Source organism: Aythya fuligula, chromosome Z (genome assembly GCF_009819795.1).
Source record: "Aythya fuligula isolate bAytFul2 chromosome Z, bAytFul2.pri, whole genome shotgun sequence".
NCBI classification, from domain to species: domain Eukaryota; kingdom Metazoa; phylum Chordata; class Aves; order Anseriformes; family Anatidae; genus Aythya; species Aythya fuligula.
In genome coordinates, this window is record NC_045593.1 from 37922269 (window position 1) to 37943520 (window position 21252).

The window sequence follows — 21252 nt, forward strand, 5'->3', positions numbered from 1 at the left end:
ACATTGATTAAAAATACAGAAGTTGACTTAGAATGTAGAACATGTATTTCACATTAATAACCTGGCTGGGGCAGGAGAAGTGGGGAAGAAAGTCCTCTCCTTTCCAGAGGTGACTTGTGACTTTTCCAAAGACAGGCTGGGGAGATATGTTAGGAGAAAAGCTAGAGAAAAAATAGAAGAGCTGTTCCTGCCATCTATTCTTATCTTACCTCATTTTTACTCCTGACCTTTGTCATAATTCTGCAACCATTTCTCAGCCTTTTCTCTTGTTCCAGTCTCAAGTACACTTCTAGAGGATGTCTTTCAACATCCTCTGTCAGAAATTATCAGTGCAACAAGTCAACACTTTCCATTACCCACAATACGCTCAAGGTTCCAAACAAACACTAAAAAAAAATCCTTCCTTAGTCCTCTGCCTCAGTGGAGAGTAATTAAGCCGGAAGAACTTTGTCAGAGGCTGAAATCAGTTTAAGTCTAGAAAACTTTGCTGAATGATGCCTGGAAAGACATTATTTATAGCCTGGAATTTGGAAAAAAATGAGGGTAATAGCAACAGAAAAGAGTGATGATGTATGAAAAGGTTTAATTGTGTTATACTGAAACTGTGCAGGATAAAAGTAGCTAATGAATACTGAAAACAAACATATTGCCACCAAAATATTACTTTTTTTTTTTTTTTTTGACAGAGTTTTTGTTTTATATATATATATATATATATATATATATATATTTTTTTTTTTTTTTTTTTTTTTTCTGGACTAGAGTAGATTTTAGTGTAGCTACTTTGCATTTGCCCTGAAGCATGGTGGGCGGAATCTGCTCCAGTGACCCTTATTGACTTACTTGATAAAGTTAGCAGGAAAGTACTGCCAAAGAATTTGTTTTGGTCATAAGAAAAGCAGAAGCTGGACATTTTTCTTAAGAGAAAGATTATCCAAACAGGATCTTCATACTGCATAGCACCGTTTTTATGTATATATTTAGGTGTGATGAATGCTGACAATGAAAGCAGAGACAACAGGAGAACCTGATACAGTCAAGTGCCTGTTCCAAGCCATTGCAATCAAATGGAAATCTTTTTGAATTTAATTTGTTAGAGGAAAAAGCAAGGGATGTAAGCCAAGGAGAGACATCCCTCACTAGGCACTATATTTCCATATCAGGACTCTGAGACATCCACCCTGTGGGTTCACACCCATACTCTGAGAAAAGGTTAGGAGAGGAACTGGAGGCTTATTGCCAGTCACCCCAAAGTACAGCTGAAAGCACTGTGGTGTTACTGAAGTCAGTGGGACTATCTGTAACAGGATTTCCTGTATAGTTTTCCTTCCACTTTTTTTTTCACTTCTCCTCTGAACCATAGAAAATGCTGTTTACTCAGGCAAGCTGAAAATGACTTTTACCTTGTGGCAGTCTCTCGTAGGTAAAGTTACATTAAGCTTTACCTTGAAAGCTTAAGGTAGATGGATCTAAGCTATGACAAGAAGCAGCACAGTGAGGAAATAAGGAGCAGTCGTGACAGGAGCTACTTACTCAGGGCATTCCTGTAAGCATCTGCCTTTGTGGAGAAAGAAGGGCTGGTCTTGTTCACCCTGACACTTCTGGCAGTGCCAGAGGTCGGAGCACACCTCACAATTGTCCATGCACATCTCGCACTTTCCACTTTCAACATTGGCAAAAGTTTGTTGAGGGCACTGAGAGACACACGTGTCATGGATAAGAAAATTTCCTGACAAAAGAGCAACCCAGGTGGGGAAAAGCACCAGTTAGGACTATACCCAGAAATTCCTGTCTTGGATGGCTATAACAAATACTTTAATCTTCCTGTAAACTTGAATTTTTGGTGTCTAAAAAGATGAATAAATCATTCTCTAAGTCATTTCCCAAAGTATTTTGCTCATCCTTCACTAAAATTTAAGGTTAGGAAGAATCATCAGGATTATCTAGTATCTTCCTGAATAAATCCCTGTTCTGTAATTCCTGCATCATGTCTACAACATGAAAAAAAGAGAATAGGTTCAGCTTCTACTTCACTTTTTTTTTTTTTCTTTTCTCTCTCTCTCTTTCCCCCCCCCCCCCCCCCTTATTTCTAAAGGCATGTGCTTGTTTCCTAGATTCAGCTTTCCTTAACTTCAGCTGCTGATTATCTGATTACCTAAGCTGCCAATCAATGAATGACAATGAATGAAAATATTCCCTTGAATTGTGTAAGACACAAAATATTTTAACCTTTTGCAAAACCCAAAGAAGAGGAAGTCTCTTACCTTCTGGACACGAAGTACAAACTTTAGCAGATTTGTCACAGGTCCTGCATGAAGGATCACAAGATTGTAACTGTTTATTTTCATCTGGAATAAAAAGAATAAAAGTTCTGTTTTGACAGTCTTACAACAATTTTTGTTGTTTCTGTTGTTGTTCAACAAGGAGGGAATCCCCACCTTTGAAGGGCTGTTTCCTATGACTTTTCCTAAGCCAAATTTACAATGTATGTTTGAGTTTTTGGAATTCTCTACTTGGACAAATTGATGATTGTGTTCAGCTCCACACTCTTAAACAATAAAATAGGAATTGTAATAGAGTAAAACATAAATATTATTTTGAGATTCATTAAAGCACTGTTCTGAACTACTCACAGCAAATGAGGACAACACTTTAGCTTAACGTTACTAGTTTCAGTGTAGTGATCCAAAATCAGTTTCTGATCTGTAGTCCAAAAAGACTATTAGCCGGAAGAGGAGGAAAGTATGTAAATTTTGGGGACTTGTAGCAATGTATTTTCATGGAGACTTTCTACTAGCTGGTTGCCAAACACCCTCACTTTGTATCTAAAGGAGAAAACTCAGAGAAGGAAAAAGAGCAATATCAATATTTGGAAAGATGATTGGTAAAATCATTCTGCCCAGTGCTATTGCCTCCTATTTCCCTCTAAAAGAAAGACTCTGGCTGTGTGTCTAATTGAATTTTTATGCCTCTGGGAAGCTAAGACCTTGGTTATGCTTTGAATATACTTTATTCAATGCCAAGGAGATTTGAGGATTGTACTAAATACACAGAAATTTTTCTTTCCTACAAGTGGAAACACTGAACATTTTACTCAGCAAAGAGTCACTTGGTAGAAAAGTGGGTATGTGCACACACAACATGGCACAAAACAGAAGGAGAAACAGTAATAAGAATAGTAATGATAATTGTTATTACTGAAAACTGCACCGCTAAATGAGCGGAGCCATGGCTATCTCAGTGAAAGAGACTATTCCCTAGTTTCCTTGAGCTTTTTCCTCAATTACTGAAAAAATCATTACCAAGTGTCCTTCTTCATGTCATCTGTAAGAATATAAGCAATATTCTGAGAAAGCTACATGTTTGGTCTAAATTTTACTGAATTGAGCAGTACTTAGGCTTTCTATTCCCCTATTATGAATGCCTTTGAAACCTTTGCCCTTTTTCTTCTCTTGTAAGAGGATTCCTACTGACCTGTATGTCCTAAGTTTTTTATTTTCAGAGAATTTTGGCAATCTTTGAAACCAAACATTGCTTAATTGATGATATATTGAAAAGGCTTGTAGTTTTTAGTTGATGTCTTTCAGTTTACCTCTAAAACTGTGGCTGTTCCTGATGCCTGCCAGCAGTTCTATATCATATGCTGCTCTATCAGTCACTTTGATAAACCTTCAAGATTTTTCTGCTGAAAGTGTCAATGACATTTTCTAAATATGTAGCAAATACAAATTTTAATTTCCCTCCTCAACAGCTTTACATCCAGCTACCTTACTAAGGCTTATGTTTTATTTCTTTGAAAATCCCTGCTGGGCAGTTTTAAGTGCTGTAATTTAGTACCAGTTATGTGCAGGAAGAAGCAAGCCAGAAATATCACGTAAGTATGTGTTGCCAATGAAAAAGGACCTTGATCCTGGCAAGAGATTTTTGTAATATAGAAAATAAATAGCAGTAAGATAAAGTTAAGCAGACAACTTGTTAACTACCACTAAAGAAATTTCAAGCTAGCTCATTGTTTCAAAACATTTCACTCCTTACAATTAAAAATAAAGATTTTTTTTCAGTGAAGTACCTCTTCCATTTAACATTTCCCTCTTTGGCAGCATTTGCTGCTTTCTGCAGTATGTGCTAGTCTCCACCAGAGGGGAACGTACACAAGCAGTTGTGCTTCTGACCTTTTGCCGGGGAGACAGGCTTTAAAAGCTTTTCGGCGAAATGTAAGTGCTTAAATGACACAGTGGGGCGACTGGTAGAATATGAACATTTTAAAATTAATTGATCTACCTTTTACGAAATTATTATTATTATTATTATTATTAATGCATTTATTATTCTGGACAGTTAAAATTAGTTTTTCCTGTGACAGTGTTCTTACTGGCTCTTACTGGCTGGAAATAGGATTTCATTTATTGAATAAATGAATAAATAAGAAGAAATTATTAAATATAATTTTTCCTGCATAGTAAATATTCCAAAACATTTGTATTTTGCTACAGAAACCTGTGTCCACTACTTCCAAGAACAAGCTTTACCAAGAACAGCCTTGCAAAGCTGTCAAGAAAATTGGTCACACAAAATATATTTGCTTGGCCTTTGCACTGGTGATAAATGAAAGATTCAACTGGCATTTTTAGGCTTAAAAAAGGCTTCCACTTATTGGTGAAAAATTTGCTCAGCACGGTGTGACAATTGAAATCACCTAATGAAGCAAAAAAACTAATTAAATAACTACTGGCAAAACTGCCTCCCTTCAAAGAAAGAGTTTGGTGGCTACCAGAAAGAATTGCCAGCTCAGGGACTTCAGCCATCCGCTCTGACCTGTCACTGTTCCTTACACATGAGGAAGATAAGGACAAATAAAAGTCTCAGAGAAGGACAAACAAAATTCACAGCTCACTGTGAGCTGCTTGACCTTCCCTCCCCAGCCCCCCAAAGCTACCATTATGTATTTGGGAATCTTAGAAGCTTTCCTTTAACTTCTTTTCAGTCTATAGATCTTATGATTGGTTGCAAATGAAACTTCCAAATGTAGAAGTTGTCTGTCTGTGATGTAGAATTGCAGACAACTCAAACTCTAAAAATGTGATGTAGACTATGAAAAAACATCATATTGTGTTATTATACTATTGCACATTTTTTTATTAGCGGCGCAAATACATGACATTTTCAGATCTACCAAGCTAGTTTTATCCTTATGTTTACAGTCTTCCCTGGGTTTTTCAAACTAAAATGCGTTCCATTTAGTCTTATTCAGGCCAGAATCTGACTCAATGTCACATTGATTCTTGTTCCTTTGTCAGAATGAGTAACAACTTTGACATATATCCAGCTCAATCTCCCTTATTCCTTTATGGAAACTGAGAAACTGAATCTTACTGTGCCACTACTTGAGCTACCATTTACTGCAGCTCAACAGCTACCATAGCGCTATGCCCGTTCAGTCTAGTCAAGGGCTTATCAAACTGAAAACTGATATATATATATTTTTAATGTTTTTGTCCTGGTTTGGTTGGGATAGAGCTAATGAACTTTCCCTTTCCCTTTCCCTTTCCCTTTCCCTTTCCCTTTCCCTTTCCCTTTCCCTTTCCCTTTCCCTTTCCCTTTCCCTTTCCCTTTCCCTTTCCCTTTCCCTTTCCCTTTCCCTTTCCCTTTCCCCTATTTTATTTTATTTTTATTTTTATTTTTATTTTTATTTTTATTTTTATTTTTATTTTTATTTTTATTTTTATTTTTATTTTTATTTTTATTTTTATTTTTATTTTTATTTTGTCTTTCTTATTAAACTGTCCTTATCCTAACTCATGAGTTTTCTGCTTTCTGATTTTCTCTCTCACCCAGCTGTGGGTGAGTGAGCCAGTGGCTCTGTTGTGCTCAGCTGCCTACTGGCAATAAACTATAATAGTTTTCTTTTCTTATTTGAGCTTGTAAACGGGACATGAAAGACACAATGGCAGTTTCTTGAAAACTAGTGCTGTAAGATGTTAACTGTGATCTCCAAACTGAATTAATGGAAAAAATGAGTGAAATTCTAGCTCCATTAAATACAATGTCACCATTTTCCCCCTTCTTTTTACTGAAGTGGTTTTACTTTGAACTGTATCCCAGAATTGTTTGATTTGATTTTAAAGAAAGATTAAATGAGTTCTCAAAAATATTCAGGGTGAAAAACTTAGGTCTGTATGGAAAGAAGTGGTTGTTCTGGAGAATTGAAGGCTTATTTAAAAGAAAACAAAACAAAGAAACATCAACACAAGAAGCCCTCCAAAAGCTCAAGACCAGAGGTCAAACCAGAGAAGTGGACATATCTAAAGAGTCATGGCTTTAAATATAATGGCATTTGAAACAGCTTATAGTCCATCCTTTAATCTGTTTAAAGCCACAACTGCATTTTAAGGGTTCTTGCTAGGATAGATTCATCTTTTCTGTTCTTGCTCTTCTCCCATCTTGTTCTCTCTACCCACTCTTTATGGACAATGTACTTAATGACAGGTAGTGCAAGCAGTAAATGTTCATATGGATAAAGTTTTTTTTTTTTTCTTCTCCATTTTAGATCTTATATATTCATGCTCTTCTCTGAATAAATGAGGGACCTAAAAGCTTATATTTTTAAGTTGCTATCAAAGTAGCTACTTGTGCACATTTGTATTTGGAATGCTTTTATCTTCTAGTTAAAAAAAGACATTGAGTTCTTCAAGAAGAGTATTTTTGCAGTGTAGAACCATGGCACAGTTGCTGCAGTGAGGAATGCAGAAGGAAATGTGCATGCATATTCCTTTTAGAACGTGACCTGTCTGACTTTTATACTGTGTAGTGTGATGTGATTTGAATATGATCCAGTTGAGATGCTACCTAGTTTGTTAGATTTTATTCTGCACATGGCACTGGCCTTGAAACACTGATACAGTCAAGAATAAAAAGACAAAAAAAAAAGTTACATATATCCACAAGGTAATTACAATTACATAGACACGATAAAACATAATGAAAACAATACACTTAAGCAATAAAATACTAGCCCTATCCCATTTCAAAGGCTTGTGTGAACTGTAAATTTAAGGAAACTATGGGAGTGCTGAGAAGTAAATCACAAGCTGCAATAAACATTAATTCACAATCTAGTTATCTTGTAACAACCATAGCATTATTTTACAAAAAAATAGCTAGAATACGAAATTGGCATGCCTAAGAATGTATAGGATAGTCAGTCATTTTTTCTTGCCTCTAGCAACCTGAAATTTCACATTTGGATGATGCTTACAAAGGTCTTCTAACTCTTCCCATGGTATTCTAATTCTACACTCCAAATGTCATAACATTTTCTTATTTGTAAGACTATGACCCCTTCTCTTCTGTTTCTGATTTCTCTACTATCTTCTACCCACCCCATTTCATTTTTTTCCTTACACATTCTGAGACCCTTATATGTATATCTGCATATCTGGATTAAGGTCAGAGAACCTTAATAATACTTTAGAAGCCTGAATTACTGTTTTCTTTCAACCAGAACTCTTCTAGCATGCTGTATTTTTACAGTTTTGTTTTACTCTATATTTAGGAAAAGGAAAATATGCAAGATTGATGCAGTTGGTCAATGGCTGCTTGTGGGAGGTTGCTCCCATTATTGGGGGTGGTATGTAATAGTAAACAGAACCAGCTGCTATTTAACTGCATAATTTACTACAGCACATATTATCTGCGTGTAAAGAAGTACATATTCCATTTTGTGTTTGCATCAGAAACAGACCTCATTCCACACCCATTTTTTTCATTTTGTACTTTTCAGAAATATGTGGTAGACTAAACCATGTAACCAAGGAATGAATGATTTTTTAGGAGCAGTATTTACAATGAACAGGCAAAATGAAGACCTGACTGTAATTTGCAAAACATATAATCCAGTTGAAAGGGTGTGTGTGTTCACTTGGTGAATCAACTTACACTACTGTGTCTCCTGGTTTCCAAAGTCATTTCATCATCTGGTACAAGAGATAAAATACAGATGTTTCATGCTACAAACACAGAGCTTGATATCTTTTATTTTATTTTATTTATTTATTTATTTATTTTTTATTGGCTTGCCCAGTCTTTTTAAAAGCCTATATACCAGACAAGGTCTGTTTGGATATGACTTATTAATGAGTCCTGATATGAATCAAACTGAATCAAAATGAGTCCTCAGTGAGTCCTGATACGAATCAAACTGTTTGCCCAGCAGAATATGCCCTCAAAGTTGATATCATTTAAGTAAGTTGTTTTTTATAGAACATTTTGGACTTTTGTGTATGCTCAAAAATATTTATAAGACTGGTCTATCATTTATCATTGCATTAAAAAGAAATATAAGTGAAAGCTTCAACTGAGAAAAAAAGTAAAAAAGTATTTTATATCCACAAAGGTTTAATCCTCCCTTAGATGGAACAGTTTCTCGAATTGCAAAGAAAGTCAGACTCTGTGTTGGTTTCACCATGGCAGGCTCTGTTGTGCTGCCCTTGAAATTATGTTCACCAGAGAAACAAATAAAAACTACAGCTGTTGTTTCCCAAAACTCCCTTTGTTACATATGGTAAGTCAACACAATCACTAAAACCACAATGGAGCCCACTGAATCCATGTGGCTGGAAAAGCCAAAGGAAAATGGCTTTATTGTTTGTAAACACAGTTCAAGGTCTAATGCCTCAGCTTTCTGTTGTAATATTTCTGAAGAAAATGAGTAAATAGAAGACTAACATGGTAAAAGCTGACGTAAACTACTGGATTCGGAAATTTTGGCTGTCTTCCTAGCTGTGTCGTCTTCCTGCATTGTCTGGAGTAGGGTATATACTAAGGATGAGTTTGGTGTGATTTCATCCTCTCACCCATGACAGGGGGTGAGGTTTTTATTTCATACTTGTTCCTCCACGTGCAGCTCAATCCCTCAAAGTGTGAGGACTAATAATTGTCGGGTCTGTATTACTTAATTAGAACAACTCATTAGGCCACCGAAGCTCAGAGGCAGCTGTGCCATGCTGCTGCACTGATGTAAATGTGTCAAGGATACTGAGCATTTAGTGGAAAATATATATTGATAAATAAGAAGAGAAGATGGGAACCAAAACCCAAATCACTGCCACAGTCTTGCCCACAGCAGACTGGTGAACAAGCATAGAAGTATTTTAATATCACCTGAAAAACACAAAAGTTTCATGGAACATGCCCATGCTCATGACAGGCTTCCCTTTGAAACTAAATTTGACAACAGATGACAATATTTTACTAAGAAAAATAACCCTGTAGACAATCAAAGTAGCTGTAAAACAAGCTAAAGAGTAAAAAAATAAATAAACTGGGATAAAATATTTGGGGATTTGTCCAGAGGAAGAAGTGAAAAACTTGTGAAGTTGCCATGATTTTGCATCCATGTGTAAATAAAAAAGAAATAAAAAAAATTCTTAGATCCCATAATCCCGATTGAAATATATAATGGAAAAGAGGAGGCCTTACGGAAATGTTTAAGATGGAGAGGACCTGTTGTCCCAGGAGCTTTTTCTGTATAGTTATGCCAGCCAGAACCTTCACTGACTGTCAGTTTCGAGGAGCACAGGTATGTTTTCATCTTAGCTGATCTTGTACTGAAAATACTGTGGAACATTTCTAAACATGGCAGTAAAAGACAGTGGCTGCCTCAGGTACATCTTATTGGTTTTCAGAAAACTTTTGCCAATAAAGGAAGAGATTCTAACAGATACTGAAACTCTGTCAAGTTTTTGTTTGTTTGTTCGTTTGTTTGTTTTCGGTTTTTGGTTTGTTTTTCCCTTATAAAATTATCCAGGCATTTTGAAACTTCATCTGAGTGTGAAATATAATGCAATTTCTAACTAGGAATTACCTTATTCAGGTGATAGGAATCTAACTAGGAATTACCAGGTAGTACTGGTGTTAAATAAATGTATTTTGATCCTTCCTGATCCTTCCTTTTTGTTAAGGATCGTAAGTATGGATTTTCAAATATAGAAGACACAGCTGGAAATCTGGATTCACCTGATATCTGTCTCTTGAATGTATCAGCAAAAGAAATAAGTGAAAGTGTGATTTTCTAGCCAAAATGCCAATCATTTAGTTATCAATCATATTGTTAGTCAGTTGTATTTAGTTAGTCAATCATATTGTTAATTAGCAAATTAAAATGACTTTTTTGAGAGAGATGATCCTAGAGTATCTGAGCAAGAAACTTCATAAACTGTTGATAAATGTAGTTATTCAGGGTGTAGCTTCAGTAAGACATTAACATTTTGACTTGAAGGGTACTACTATCTGGAAATTTTCCCTTTTGAGAAAAGGCTCAAGATATCATCAAGTTCAATGTCACTTTCTCAGCAATTGTATGCCACGGCTGCTGCCATCCTGTAGAGTCTACCTAAGAGAAAGTGAAAATACTCCAGCCAGAGTCTACCTAAGAGAAAGTGAAAGGTTTCCTGGACTCCTGTCACCAACTACATCAGGGAACATGTGGCTTTGGATCAGTCATTAATGCTCAAGCCAGTACAGCTCAGAGAGAGATATATCTTGAGGTACAGAATGCCCCTAAGTAAGTTTTGCTTTAACTATTGGAGAGAAAATGAAATAATAGGCAAGATGGAGATTAAATGTTTCAACTGTACAGTAAAGCTGTGTAGAGACCTGCCATCAGCTGCTTGATCAAAAGAAAACAGCTGACAATGAATCACCTTATCTAATAGTGTTAGAAGTATCTAGACCAATAGCTAGACCAAACCACAGATGTGTTCTTTCCATGACAGTTTCAGAGCATCTCAGATTGGGAAAATACCTATCTGGATGAAACACAATGAAATGCATGGAGGAAACCAACTTTTTATTAATATTTCTCCTTTCTAGATCTCTCTGATCTTTTTCTAATGTGAAGAAATGTTGTTTTCGATGCAACATTTCTCCATAGATAAGCAATGACTAGAAATGGTCAATATATATATTTTTTTCTTTCTCTCACTCTTTTTTAATTTAATTTTTTTTTAATTTCTTTTATTTTTTTAACAATATATTAATTTTTAATTCAAGGCCATAGAGATCTAAGGATAGCCATTCTTTGAAGTGTTTGAGTCAAATAAAGGCATAAGAATCAGAAGAAAAATTGTATTAGATAGAAAAATAAATCTGGAAGGGACCATAAGTAAGATAGTCTCTCACTCTACTCAATAACCACCCTGTCAGATGTTTTTTTCTGTTCTTAAGGACCTGTAGTGATGGAAATTCCCAAATGTCCTCACAGAGTCCACTTTTACTCCATTATTCATTCCATTTGGAAGTCTCATTTTTTTCCAAGGCCAATCTAATCTCCTTTTGGCCATTTTAAGTCCTGTTTACTGCACATAAATAGACCTGATCCGTTCCACTCTTCTTTATGGCTGTGTTCCTTTTGGCCTCCCCATTCAGTCCCAAGGGCCTCATTTGTCTGAGTTTCTAATTTTAGATATATATGCACATACACATATATATATACATATATACACATATACATACATATATACACATTATTTTTCGGTAGACTTCTGTTATTCCTCACTGTTTCCTGATATATTGACCCACTTCTTTCTTTAAACATTGTGCCCCAAACTGAACCTATTATTCCAGCTGATGCCTTATGACTGTAAAAAGTGAAAGGATTGCGTTGGTGACTTTTCTCTTTCTTTACAGTGATCAGACAAATAGATATTGAAACTGTGGTGGAAATTTTACTCTCTGTTGGCGGGTATGGTGTACCTACCATTTTAAGGTGTCACTTGCAAGCCTGTCAAGATTCAGTGTGGTGCACAAAGTTTCACTTAAAAATAATTAATTTACTCTCAAAAGAGTTTTAATTTGCATGCTGGGTGATAAATTCACACATTAGCAAGGCCTCATTGGGTAAAGTAACCCATTCAATTGTACTTTCTATAACTTATATAATAGGAATGACAAACGCTGTACAATTGTCTTTTCATTTAATGCTTTCATAAGAAGAAATAGATGACTGCAATGGAATGCACTTGCAGATGCTTTAATAAAGGAAAATAATTTAAAAAATAGTACAAATCATCCTCATCAACAGCTTTTATTTTCACAAGCATTTTCCTTCCAATTACATTATTTTATTTGAGAAGAAAATAGTAGTTTTCTCATTCTATAGACAAGCTAACTAAGAAAGAACTGATAATTTTGTGAAAGCATGGAAACAGCTGAAGTAGGACAAGAACTCATAATGCAGTTTTACATTCTGTGTTCAATCTCTTAGTGGTGCATGTCTATGTAGTAGGAGGATTGAAAAGAAGGAATATTGCTGTTAAATATGCATTACACACACACATTTGATTCTTTCTAGTTTCCTTCAACTTACATTCACTAATGTGTAGAGAATCGATGGCCAGATAGCTGTTCTGAAACATAACCTATATGTCTCCCAGTATAGGCACTCACAGTTCCCTATCTTTTATAATTTTTATCTTTTTAAAATATGATATCTTTTAAACTCTTTCCTATCCAGATAAAATAACTCCCCGTATTTTAGATAAGGAACACAGAAATTATAATAAAATGTTATGCACTTTGCAAGGAGATAAATTTCAGTCTGTGATCAAAGCAATGTTTTTAGTCACTACATTTGATGTACTGATGAAAGTGTATTTTCACTGAGACTGCATGATCTTGATGTCCTCTTTCTAAAGTTCTTAGTAGTCTTCAGAGAAACAGAAAAGATTCAGGGGTCTCTTGCCACTTACCATCCCAGAATTTCCCAGTGGGTTGATAATTTCTTGGATTCAGGCACTCTCCATGAGACAGCTGGAAATCTTTTTTGCACCCAGTGCAGTTCTTGTAGCTATACCCAACACAGGTTTTGCAGCTCCTATGGCACGGTTCACATTCTCTAAACATGTCATCATTGAAGAAGCCTTCTCCACACTCAGTCACACATGTGTCACCTGCAACAGAAACACAATCTAACATCACGGTATCAACTGCTAAACATGACAAGAAGATACCTCTCCAGTAGACCTCTCTGTCTTCAACAAGGAAGTTTAAGACAAACAAATAATATATAAGAATTTATGAAACTTTTTTTAGATATCAAAACAACATTTTTAATGTGAACCCTAAATTCGGCTCAGCTCATAAACACAATGCTCATAAACTCTTCTAACCAATCTGCACTGAAATTGGTATCTCAGGTAGGTTTTCATCCATATTTTATATCCTGTAAATACGTATCTTATAGGAGTCCAAGTTCTTGAATAAAGTTCTCTGGTTAAATCCCAGTTTTTATATTGGCCCTCTATAAAACCTAAGTCCAGAATTCCAGAATTCAGGTTTGGCTGAATCTCCAATTGCTGGTGAATATAAAGCTAAACTCAGGCAAGCCTGATTCAGCTTAAACATCTGTATACTGTAGCAAAGCCCTTAGACGTTGTTAGACTGTTTTTTGTTTGTTTGTTTGTTTGTTTGTTTTTGTTTATTTTTGTTTTGTTTTCTTCAATCTCCATTAAAAGAAAAATAGACCACCATATCACCTCAGGTTGTGACCACAGAGTTTTCCATGCATGTGATGTTTTTTTAGTCCTCTGTTTTGCACATGGAGTAGGCAATGCACAAGAACACCGTAACCTCAAGATTTCCTGTGGTTCCTATTTGGTATTATGTCTGAGCCAGACCTGCTTGATTCATGGCTTCCTAATACAGTTAAGAGATTCTGAGTCTTGTGTGAATCTGAGGTGAAACTTTGTGGTTTAACTAAATTATGTTGAAAATGCTTGAGGCTCATTACGTGGACCTTAAAGTCAAAGTAAAAGTACACCTAAAAATAGCAAGGAAATGTTTGTGTTCTTCTGTGAGATAAAAGCCTCTCCTGTCACACAGTCTGAATCAAATCGATTTTTTTTTTTTTTTTAATTTGACTGAAAGTGTGATAATGCATTAAAATAAAACAATACAAGAAAAAAATACCCTCCCAAGCTAGTGGATAGTTAGTGTCAAATATTTGGAGTTTTTGAAACAAATGGCATCTTATGTTAAAGCACAGGACCTGATTCTGCGAAGTGTTAAATCCCTCCAGCCTCTCCTGTTTGCCATAGGAGAGTTGTGAATTTGAGAATTTGAATCCAGACTAAAAAGAAAATATCTAAGATACTTCCAGGTATATGCCATACTTGTTGCTTTGCTTACCTGAGAGATAAAAACCTTCCTTACACACGTTACACTTATCCTTGTCACAGCTATCACAGTTGCTAGGACATTGTCTACACTGCAGTGAACTTTCATCTCTGTAGGTATTTTCTGGGCAGTATTTATAGCAACGCTGCTTATACCTATAAGGTAAAGTAAACATAAATGGTAAATTCCTTTTGAGGTTAATGAGTTTGTTTTCTGTCTGCTTCTAGGCATGATAATGGCAAATCTCTTTTCTCATCCCAATGAACAGAAATTATTTGAATTATTTGAAGTGCATTTGTGGTTAGCTCTTCAATTTTAGTAAGTCTTGTTTCCTAATATCAGCATTCTTAAGTATAGCAACTTTGATTTTTTTAAGTGTATACACAAAAATGAATGCTTGCTTAAATTACTATATTGTGGGTCAAAAGAGATGACCACTTGTGAAAATGTATAATCCAGTGCTACAGCTCACAGTCTTTTCAACATTTATTCTATCACAGTAATCATTAAAGAGATCTCTCTTGATACTCTATTTGAAAAGCAGTAGTGTTCTTCCTTTCCCTCTAGTTAAGTTAAACTTTTTTTTTTTTTCTTTCCTTAACCTCCTTAAATTTTTAAGTGCCTGCTGAACTGTAAATACCAGAATTGGGCACAATATACTAAGAGTGTACTAGTTCCAAACCCAGAGGCACTTATTAACTTGTATACACTTTCTGTTCAATATACCTCTCTTTATAAAGATCAAATCAGTCCATAAGGTTTAAATGATCTTGATACTGTATGATTGGCTGTTTTTTCACCATTTCCCAAGCTTTTCTCAAAGTTACTGTTCTCAGATAGGCAATACTTAAAAGAAGTGGGACAACATTAACAGCACAGTTTATGTGGTGAAGCACACATTTTTGCATCAGAAAAAAATGTAGAGGCATAAAGAGCTATACTCACATGTAGTAGTTCTGAACGCATGCCATGCAGATTCTTGGGTCATCTGAAATTAAAAATGTGAAATTATGTAAATAATATTCAGAGATAGAATGAGAATGTTAAAAGGCTGCATTGTGACACCATTTTTATGTTAAAAATTCTTACATTAAAATCAATATAGTCATAATTATAACATGATTTTCTCTGAATCTCCACTTACATTTTTTTGGAAGCAAGCTCCTCCACAAGTAAGTTCTAGTTTTGTATTTGTTTGTTTGTTTTCAGTGACTTTGAGTCTTATTTTTGAGCGCAAATCACCTAGGAATTGATGAGTAATTAAGAAATGTTGTTCTGAACAGCAGAATCTTCCCAGGAGCTCAAGTTAGACAAAAAGTGTAACTTGTAATACAAGGAGACCGTGAAGTATCCAAATCTGTAGTTTCAAACTATTTGTTCATTTTTTGCATGTCTAAAAGCAAACTTTTAAAAATTATGTAACCAATAATTTCATCTTAAAAGTTAGACCAACACTTTTCTATATAATGGGGAGGGCAAAGCTTTTTATTAAACTTTTTAATAAAATTAGTTTTTGCATTCAAAAACTTCCAGCAATAATGAAAAATGAACAAAAAAAGTGCTTTACAATTCTTAAAGCTGTTAAAATGATGGATATGGCTTTATGCCCACATGAATGGAAGAGTATTTTCTGTAACCTTCCAGTATCTTCTGTTAGCTTTCAGTTTCTTTTACCTTATTCAGGTATCCCAAATGGAACAGAGTAGAAGGAAATGGAACAACCTGGCCAATGTATTTTTAAACTATGAAATGTCTAGAAATTATTTTTGATATTAATAGTACTCACAAGACAAAATTTTCACTGAGTCTATTTGAATTTCGTATACAATAAATCACACTTTACACATGCAACCTTATTAGGCAACTTGCATTTGGTTTTGTAAGTAGTTCCAGCAATTTATTTATGAGGTGTAAAACTTTTCCCAGAAATGTTGCAAATCTGTGAAAATATTCTGTTTGCTGTTTAGAGCACAATCAGAAACAACAATCACACAATCTAGTGTTCTTTGGATTAGGTTTTATGTTAAAAGAAGAAATACTCTTAAAATATGAAAATATTTTCTATGAAGCCCTCTGTTACTTCCAGATGAAATACTTTCAGTTTGTCCAGGAATTCTGTTAATGAGATACTATTTTATTTATTTATTTTTTATTTATTTTTAATCATAATTGAAGACAACTGCATTTAAAGCTGGTTTAGGGTCTGAGAGAAAACATCTAGAAATTAATGAGTAAAAATAGTTTGTTAATATTTCAGACTAGAATGCATGTTGGGGAAAATGCATGATTGGGGATGATTGTTGGGGAAAATGCACTAGAATGCATGAGAGGGGAAAAGAAAAAAAAAAGGTTTCACAAACATCTAGAAGGTGCCTACTCACTCAGAACCTTCTTGCACCCTGCTGCTAACACAAAAGCATAGGCAAAATTGCAGAAAGAAAAAACCTATTGGAAAGCCAAAAATATAGTAATACCTAGTTTGCTGTATTTCACTTGGGAATGCACTGTCTTTCTTCAAACCTAAGATTTTGGAGGAGGGACAAAACCAAACAAATTCCTTAATAATTTTGAAAAATGAAAATCTCAGGAAGTTATAGAAGCAAAGCAAACATGGTGAAAATTTTGTCTCATTTAAGTTTCCAGCAATAATGAAAAAATTTTTTTTTTTTTTGTTGACCTTTCTGATGACAAAACCAGGGGGACTCTGAATTTTCTAGATTGTTTCTGAGTGAGTAGCATAATGTGTTACCCACGGGCCTCATGTGTAGTATGCTACTCAGATGGTGAAAGAGCACTCATGGGTTGTTAATGCCAGTCTAACCATGGCAGGTATCAGGAATTTGTTTGCTTATTGCTGCAGATAGCTTTGTATAAAGTTATACATCTGTCTCTTTTATGATTCCAGTACATAGTCAGGAGTTAAAACGGAATGAAGAAATTTTACAGTTTCTGATTTATTATCCAATAAACTTTTAAAACAGTGAAGAATTGCAGGGGGCATACGTCTGGCTTTCTGATTAGAAATCATGAGCTTTCTGAAAATTTCAAGATATGTTTTTTCTCTCATTCAGAGTGCATTTGAGGTTACAGTGTCAAGGAACATACATGTTCTTGTTATGTCTCTTACTCATGTCAAGACCAGCCCATAGTCTAATCTGGTATTTAAACATACAGCCATTGGGATTGTGAAGCCTAAATCCCAAGCATATTTGTCTCCTATATTATTTATCAGCTTTTACTGAACATCGCCGTTTCTTTTACACACACACCCACTAAATGGAAGCTCTACCACTTCTTATATATAATCTTAGTTTTTTGAGTTTAAACTGTTGAGGAATAATGCAATAGTTTAGAAAGGAATACAATGAGGGAAGCTATCTGAAAGCAAGCAGAGAGAAAGCTAACTATATAAGTAAGTATTCCTTCAATAGCAAATTCGATGTTTAATACGTGCTATGTTTCCAAAATCTTGGAAACAAATTTTAAGAATGAATTATCTAGGGAATTTTAAGGATATTACCATACAGTTCCTCGGCAGTGACTCCTTGAAAATCTGCCACAATCTGTTCTTGGACTAGCAGTAATAAATACCTGTTGGGGCTGAAGTCAGCTTGCTCATCCTATACTCACTTAGAGTTCAATTGCCCATGAAACAACTAGATTTCTGTGGCATGAAATGGGTTGATAGATATATCATACTCTAAAAGATTTATTGTCATGAGAACTGCTAATATTTTATCTACACACAATAGTTTCCATTTGCATTGATTTCCATTGTGTTGAGTCTCACCCACACTTTGAATACAGAAACAAAATTAATCTTGATAGCACTGGAAACAGGATTCAACTAATTTTAAAATATACAGCCTCAGATACAACCAAAATCCTCTGTGACTTTCTGTTTTTATTGTAGCTTTCTTAGATAAGTAAAGATCATCTGGAGTTCATAGAAAAAGTAATTTTGTTCCTTTCCTTTTCTGTACTACAGTGATTGTCCTGTACCCTCCCTTGCAGCCCACCAGTATAAGTACAATATATTTGTAGCAGAGCTCTGTTCTAATTTAGAAAACGGACATGCAAAGACTAAATAACGGTCAAAGGACAGAGAGTTACTTTTTCTTTAAGCTATCTGATTTGTACAAAATTAGTGGTACATTGTTGGCTTTTTTTTTTTTTTTTTTTTTTTTTTTTTTTTGGGGGGGGTGGTGTTTTTTTTTTCCCTACTTCATGAGGGAGTATGGGCATTAGTGTTACAAGCATTGCATTGCTTTGCCGGAAGGGCACTTTTGTTCTTTTGTTTGAAAGTATAGGAACACTGCAGGTGATTTTTGTAGTATTACCTTAGAGGCTTAATGAAATATTTACTGCATAAATCCATAGTAAAAATGAGCTCCAGACCATTTTTGAAAATCCCTGTCACTGTTTCACTGTATCTCAGAGTTCACAATATTTAGACAGATCCTAATTCTGGAAACATTGTGTGGTTAGCCTACTGTACTTTTGCGCTGGCCTTAATCAAAGTGTCTTGTCGAGATCCAGATCTTGCAATGACTGGTATGCATGTTTAACTTTATCTGATGTATACAATAAAGCTGTGAGTTGAAACTAAGTGCATGGGTATATTTTGCAGTATCTGTATTTAGATCATAACTTTTCTTTTAGCTTTCTGATTCATTTATGAACTTTTTTTTTTTTAAATTAAATATTTTGAAGTATTTATTGGCTCAGCCTAGAATGTGCTGAAAACACTTAACTCCTTTTGCACTCAGAAGAAGCTGAGGATATTCTGTGCCTGGGACTTGATGCCTGGTTTACCTTTCTTTTCCAGTTTAATTAAATGTAATGAATGAAAATGATTTTATATTACATTGCAGTTTTTCTTTAAGGGCCAGCCTGTAGTAATTGTTTAATTTCAGCAGTTACTGCTAGATTTTATTTTCCATTTACATTCCTCTGAACAATAATTTAAAATAATTTAAAAAAAAAAAAAAAAAAAAAGCAAACAAAACTATAAATGGTAATATATAACCAACAAGTGTAATTACATATTTTAACTACCTCTAGACCATTTTTGATTTAGTTTTATGGGTTCTCAATTAAAATAACTGAAATGTACAATCCAACCACAATGGGATTTGGACTAGACATAAGCCTAGGTGAAAATTCTGATTTCAGTAAGTCATGCAAATAAGGGAGATTTCTTTTCTGGAACCCAGAACTGTGATTTGAATCTTCTACTTTGTGCATGAAAACTTATTTTTTTTGTCAGTTTCATTCTTTCTATTTTATTTTTTTCCTCCAATTCTTTTTCTTTTTAGGAGTTTTGTCAGTAAATTTGCTTAGTTTTCTTTCTTAATTATAACATATAATTCATTTGACAAGTCATATTACCAGGAAGAGGAAGAAAGGTGAGAATGATAATTTTAACCATGGAGTAAGCTGGATTCTGTAGTCAGTGAGACTTAAATGGGAAAAAAGGTCATCATTATTTGTTTTGGCCAAAAGCTATAACTTTGGTTTGATCACGATGAATGAATTAAAAATACGTTCATTTTTAAGTCAAAGAAGGAAAAATATTTTTCACCTTTTTGTTTTCAAAACCTCCTGATCCTTTTACAAAAATTACCTCTATTTCTTTTCATAACTTTTATTGTTTAAAATGTAACCTACCTTTAGTTAGTAAAAAAATGAGGATAGTGAAAGCAGAAAATATTTTGATTGTTATTCTTGTTGGAAAGCTGGTTAACTTAAAAAAATCATAAGCTCTAATCTCAATTATATTATTCTAAAAGAGAAATAATTTCATTTGCTGTTACTGCTTTTCATTGAAAAAATAAAGGGGAAGACACATATTGAGGATTTTAATATGCTGTAGTTAAAAGCAGTAGTGATCTGCAGATAAGATGAAATGAAAGCAATTATATAATGCATTATGACATGCATTACATGAAATAGCTCCATGGTTTATATGATGGAAGTTAAGTGTTGAAAAACACGTCAAAATTTGTTTGTATGTTCATTAATAAACACATTATATTTTGGGAGAGATTTCACTGAGGGAAAATGATGTGAACCTTCAAGGAACAGAAAATTTAACAAACTAGTTTTAAAATGTGTATGTCTGGTTGGAGTACTCTTGTCTGTAAACACATGTAGTGGACCAATGCTGAGGAGAGATTTACACCTTAGATGAAGCTCTAAAATATGATAGCATCCAGAGAAATTATTACTTACAGGGCTAAAAAGAAGAATGAGTGTTTCATTCATATTCCTGTTAAAATTAAAGTTATGCAGACTTCACGAGAAATGAAATAAAGACATAGGCAGTAGTATCTAACAATTAAGTGAGGGTGTTTGATTTATTTTTCTTAGAGTTTATTCCAGCACTCAGCTGATGCATTATCTTTTGCTTTTTTACTCTTCTGACCATCTTCTCCATGTGTGTAAATCTTGATGTGAAGGTTTTTAAGCAATATAATAGCTATTACAAAAAATGACCTTTCTGTGTGTTGAGATGCATTTGTGGAACAGACCAAGATTGTCACTTATCTTTGAATTGTTTCTTACTACACAGGTAATTCTTCTGGGTGAGTAGCACTACCTGAAGGGTGCTGGAATGCAGACTGTGGGCCAGACATCCTAGCTTTGCACCACAGATATCAATGCAGTTTTTGCCACTAATTTGAACAGCTGGATTCCTTTGACCCACTGATTAAAAACAACCAACCAACCAACCACCACCAACAACAACAAAAGAAAAAAAATGTATGCAGGCAGGAATCATAGAGAAAACATCTTCCCTGTATGCAGATAATCCTCATTTGCACTGTTCCAGTCAATAAATTGTTCTTTAAACACAATTCCCTATTTGAAAGGTCATGGCATTCTGCAAACCCAAGTAGTTGAAACAAGTACATATTGAGGTAGAGTTGCTTGAAATGGTTAGATTTTATTTTGTTTTACTATATTTGTTCTGCAGTTATTCCAGCAGAATTATTCAGCAGAAAACAGTTCTTTACTGATTTGATTAACAAAGCTCCTGAACTTTAGATTGTTGAAGGACTAGCAATATATACTTTC

General features: G+C 34.6%; 1 protein-coding gene across 1 annotated transcript in view; it reads right to left on the bottom strand.

The window, feature by feature from the left end:
- Positions 1–21252, bottom strand: part of PCSK5 (proprotein convertase subtilisin/kexin type 5) — a 252991-nt gene that overhangs the window by 10845 nt on the left and 220894 nt on the right. The window contains exons 25-29 of the mRNA XM_032205587.1: positions 15118–15160; positions 14185–14327; positions 12747–12947; positions 2265–2348; positions 1534–1729 (exon numbers count right to left, since the gene is read on the bottom strand). Of these exons, the coding sequence (XP_032061478.1) occupies positions 1534–1729; positions 2265–2348; positions 12747–12947; positions 14185–14327; positions 15118–15160 (667 nt within the window). The remainder of the gene's footprint in view (positions 1–1533; positions 1730–2264; positions 2349–12746; positions 12948–14184; positions 14328–15117; positions 15161–21252) is intronic.